We start from the raw sequence: 4,731 nt of genomic DNA, 5'->3' as shown, positions 1-4,731 counted from the left end.
TCCTTATTCTTCTCTCTCAATTGTTTGTGTTGCTGCATGATAAAACCCAACAAAAGTTAACTCATTTTGGTCCAATACTTTGATTGATAATATCTCCGCAACAGAGAAGTCAAACAAAAAAATAATGAAAATGTTTGATTCTTCGCTGCTGTGACCATTACATTCTGTGTCCAGTTTAATACGAAAATTTTGGTAAAAAAGGTTATATTTTATTTTAATTGTACTAGTGTATGTGCTAAGAAATGTCCCTCCTGTTGTACTAATACCATAGTGCAACAGGTATTCCATCTGATTTCTCCAATTTTTCCATCATAGCAAAATATACCTAAAATAATGTCACATATTATTCTTATATCATAAATGTAACTACACAAGTAAAGCATTTAATAGAACCATTAGAAAAATTCTACATGAGAAAACAATCTGCTACAATCTGAATAGGATTTGTAAAAGTTAGATTCAGAGAAGTGTTACACACGGATATTGGGACAAGGCAGCATGTAATCTTAATAATCCAGATGCCTTTTTCAGTAAGCCAGGAGACATAGGCTATTTTTTGCACGTTGACTATTGAATTTGTGTTGACCATCAGTTTTTCAAGACACATGGACTATTGTCATATGAGCCTGAATGTTGAAACTATAATCCGTGTTTGTGAAATTGAAGAATGGCTGCTATTTGTCTCTTTTATCACCTCCTACAGGTTATTGTCTGCTATTTTTGAAAGACAGGGATGCTGGGTCATTGGACAAGAGATGTTTGCTGTTATGCTGACTACACATTGTACCAGGAAATTAAGTTTGTTGGCCTGCAAAAAAAGAGGAGGATGAACTATGTAGATTGAATAAATACTCAAAATATGAGAGATGAGCCCCTGCCACTTTTCCACAATCCTGTCGAAAAATGCCTGAATAAGAGCTGTGAGCTATAAAAGGGCGATCTGATTCTGTATCAGGGGAACTTTACAAAACGGCATCCAAGAACGCTCTACTGGACAGCTGTCAGAACACCAAGGTTCCATCAAGAGGGACACAGATTTGACATTTTACAGATGCCAGCTTAAGTACCACGGCCCTAGCTGGAAGAATACAGATCTGCTCCACTGATTATCACTGAACCCATGGAGATGTATGGAGAAGTCAAGATTTGGACCCAACAGTCATCTAGTCCCATGGAAACATTTAGTGAAGACAAGATTGGAACTCTCTGGTCACCTTGCCATGTATTTAAATTTGGGGATGCCAGAATTTGGACCCACTAGTCATCTGGCCAGTTAGAGATGCTTGGAGAAGTCAGGTTGTGACTCCCCGGTCACACAGCCACGTGCCTCAATGGACTGTAAGCATTCTAAACTTGTCATTAACTCCTCTCTGTGGGTTCCTGCCAAAAGCAGGGTGCCAAAGCTCTGGAAACCCCAAAGCTGCTCTAATTCTGTTGAGTAAGCGAAAGTGTGAAACTGTTAGGGCTGGCGGAACGAACCAAATAATAAATTAATAGTAAGGTGCGTTCACAGCCCAGGGTCTACCGTGCAGGGGTGGTAAACTGCTGCTTAGTAATGGTGGAAGTATAAAGTGGTGCAGAAAAGGTCACACGTGGGTTAACGTCACCCAGTGTGAACAGAAGCGAACTCTGTTAACTCACAGAGCCGCACTACCGCAGAACATAAATGCTGGTGCCAGTTTAGCTCACAGAGCCCGGCCACGGAGAGCACAGAAAGCGGTCACAGAAGTTTGCCCCAAGGAAACGGGGTCAGAGTCCCTCTAGACCTTCTGAGCAGGCAGCGTCCCACCTGCGGACGCCACTATAGACGCTGACTATGGAGTATCGAGCATGTGCACCGTGGCGTGCCAAGCCACCGGTGGACACTGATGCCTGTCTCAGACTCTGTCCTACCTACACCTCTGCCTGGGCGCTTAACAGGCTAAGCTGCACAACACATGTGTACCAAGGGTAGGGGTTTACAATGCGTCATTCACCAGAGACATTCATACATGCATACTACACTCACTCCTCATAGTCTGATAATGCAGTCAATACAAGCGCATGGCCGAGCGGCCATGCGAACCTTTTATAGCCGCATCCTTCTGGGACCTTCCTGACCTTTCAGATGGTCTAATCCGAGCTGGAGAAGGACCTGAGCATGTGACCTCCGATCTCCAATGAGAGATCGTCCCACGGGCATGCTGAGTGGACCGAAAGGAGGACCCTGGATTAGCTCGCTGCTGACCAGCATGCGTTGCTATAGCTGGACCACAGGTGGCAGCAGCAACCAAGTCCACAGAGATGGTCTGAGCAGAGCGCCGGGATCAACGTGTCTGCTGAGCAGGCTACTCAGCGGCCGAAGGCTAATGGGAAACTGCTGAATGCAAGGCTCGGGATTCCTGCTGTGCAGTGGCAGGAACCCGACGCCTAACATTACCCCCCCTCCTAGGGCCTCCTCCCATCTGAGCCTCGCTCTGCTCAAATGCAGCAACCAAGTCCACAGAGCTGGTCCGAGCAGAGCGCCAGGATCAACATGTCTGCTGAGCAGGCTATTTTGCTCACCAGCATGCATTGCTATAGCTAGAGCAGAGGTGGCAGCAGCAACCAAGCCCACAGAGCTGGTCTGAGCCAAGCAATGGGATTGATGAGTATGCTGAGCAGGCTGCTCTGAGGCCAAAGGGGAATGGGAGGCTGCTGAATGCAAGGCTCGGGATTCCTTATGTGCAGCGGCAGGAACCCGACGCCTAACAGAAACTCTGTAATTTTGCACAATCTTGGGTATTTCGCTGGGACTGTTCTATATGTTATTGTCTGATTGGTTCAATAAAGTATGACCATACTGTTTTACCCTAACCTCGTGTTGTCTGATTGGTATTCTACCCACGTGAAAAGAGACTGGGCATTCATTGGGATGAACCCTGGTCCATGTTGTCTTGGGCGAGTGGATGAGAGCACTGACTTCCTTTTGTGTCACCCTTGTGTCTCCACAGCTATCAAGCAACCTGCTATGAGGTGAACAGGGAACAATGTCTGGTGTATCTAGAGGATTTTGACATAAATAGTATGTTTCTTTTCATTTATTTGTTTAACAAATAATATTTAATTATACCCTTTCAATCTTTTAAACATTTGTTGAAGGGTTCTCCTGATCTCGTGATTCTTCAGGCTGTATATGATTGGATTCATCATTGGAGTCACCACAATGAACAGCAGAGACGTAAACTTGTTAGTGCTCAATGAACTGTCATCTGATGGCAACATGTACACCATCGAGAGGCTTCCATAGTAGATGCATACAGTGGTGAGATGGGAGCCGCAAGTGGAGACGGTTTTTCCCCATCCACTGGTGGATGGAAGGATTGTTATGGTGAAGAATATCCTAATATAGCTTAAAATTATTAAAATAAAAGGTGTGACACCCCCAATGATAGAAATAACAAAATCAAACAAAACTAAAATGTAAGTATCAGAGGTAGCCAAATCAATCATTGGTTTGAAGTCACAGAAGAAATGGTCAATGACATTCCGACCACAAAACTTAAGCTGCCAAACCAAAACGATCTCAAATGAAAAGATAAACATCAAGAACCAGGAGGCAAGAACCATCTTGAGGCAAGTATGAGGTTGCATTATGGAATTGTAGTGCATTGGGCTGCAAATGGCCAAGTATCGATCATAGGACATAATGGCAAGGAGAAAACACTGGACAAACCCGAATGTATAGAACAGGTAGACTTGGATAATACAGGACTTCACTGGCACCTCTGTCATGTCCAACAGTATAATATTTAACATCATGGGCATAATGGTCGTGGTTGTGAGGACATCGGCCAATGCTAGATGCTTGAGAAAGAAGAACATTGGGAGATTGAGCTTCTCATTGGTGGATGCCAAGAATATAATAAGAAGGTTTCCATTGAGTATAAGGAAGAAAGAGAAGAGGGAAATTATAAATAAAAGTATTTTATATTTATAGAGACCATTAAATCCAAGGAGGAGAAAGTGAGTGACTTCTGTCTGATTCCCTTCACACATTTTTGTTAAGTGGAAGATTAACAAGAGATCCTGGATGACGTCTCTTCACTGAAATAATATGGATTAGGTGAATAATTTCAGATTACATTAATTTATAATTCTACATACAGAACCTACACTGAGGAACATTGGGAACTATACTGAATTTACAGTAAAACAAAGTCACAGGCATGGGAGATGAGAGCGGAGCAATGTATGTATGCTACACTTGGATTACTCTGTGGCTGTAATGATGGGCTTGGATGAAGGCTTCTTCACCCTACACTGTGTGTAATGTTGGTGATAATCACATGTAAGATATGAAGTTACCGTTCACTTTTCTCTGTAAAACATTTATGGATAACTTAGTTGTCTATTCATGGTCCAGTTCTACTAGAAGGTTGATATAGTTTCATCAGTGTTAAAACATCTATATAACCACAGAGACACTGCAGCCGTCCAAGCTGTCAAGACAAACCAAAGTTTTAGAGATTGTTCTTACTATTTTATTAACTTATTAAATTCAAAGTTTTGTAAAAAAAGAAAAAAACAGGTTTTATGTCTCCTTTTTCAAAGACCTTTATCTTTTCTTGTATTACCATCAATGAAGCTGTATCGGGGTACATAATGTGTTTCTAGTGCTTCTTATTGCATTATTTTGCATTATTGTGGTGACCCAAAAAAAACCAAATCTGGTGTTTTGAATTTTTTACTTTACTGATTTGCTTAAAAAAA

At 42.4% G+C, this 4,731-nt stretch overlaps 1 protein-coding gene across 1 annotated transcript; it reads right to left on the bottom strand.

Annotated features, from left to right (window-relative positions):
- Positions 1 to 3,081: 3,081 nt before the first annotated feature.
- Positions 3,082 to 4,017, bottom strand: LOC141049971 (olfactory receptor 10A3-like). The gene has a single exon (XM_073546812.1). It carries the CDS (start codon positions 4,015 to 4,017, stop codon positions 3,082 to 3,084), a length of 936 nt encoding a protein of 311 aa, XP_073402913.1.
- Positions 4,018 to 4,731: the final 714 nt, after the last annotated feature.

Source organism: Dendrobates tinctorius, unplaced genomic scaffold (assembly GCF_039654945.1).
Source record: "Dendrobates tinctorius isolate UK_male_01 unplaced genomic scaffold, ASM3965494v1 ptg000151l, whole genome shotgun sequence".
Lineage (NCBI taxonomy): Eukaryota > Metazoa > Chordata > Amphibia > Anura > Dendrobatidae > Dendrobates > Dendrobates tinctorius.
This window is presented reverse-complemented; position numbering and strand designations above follow the sequence as displayed.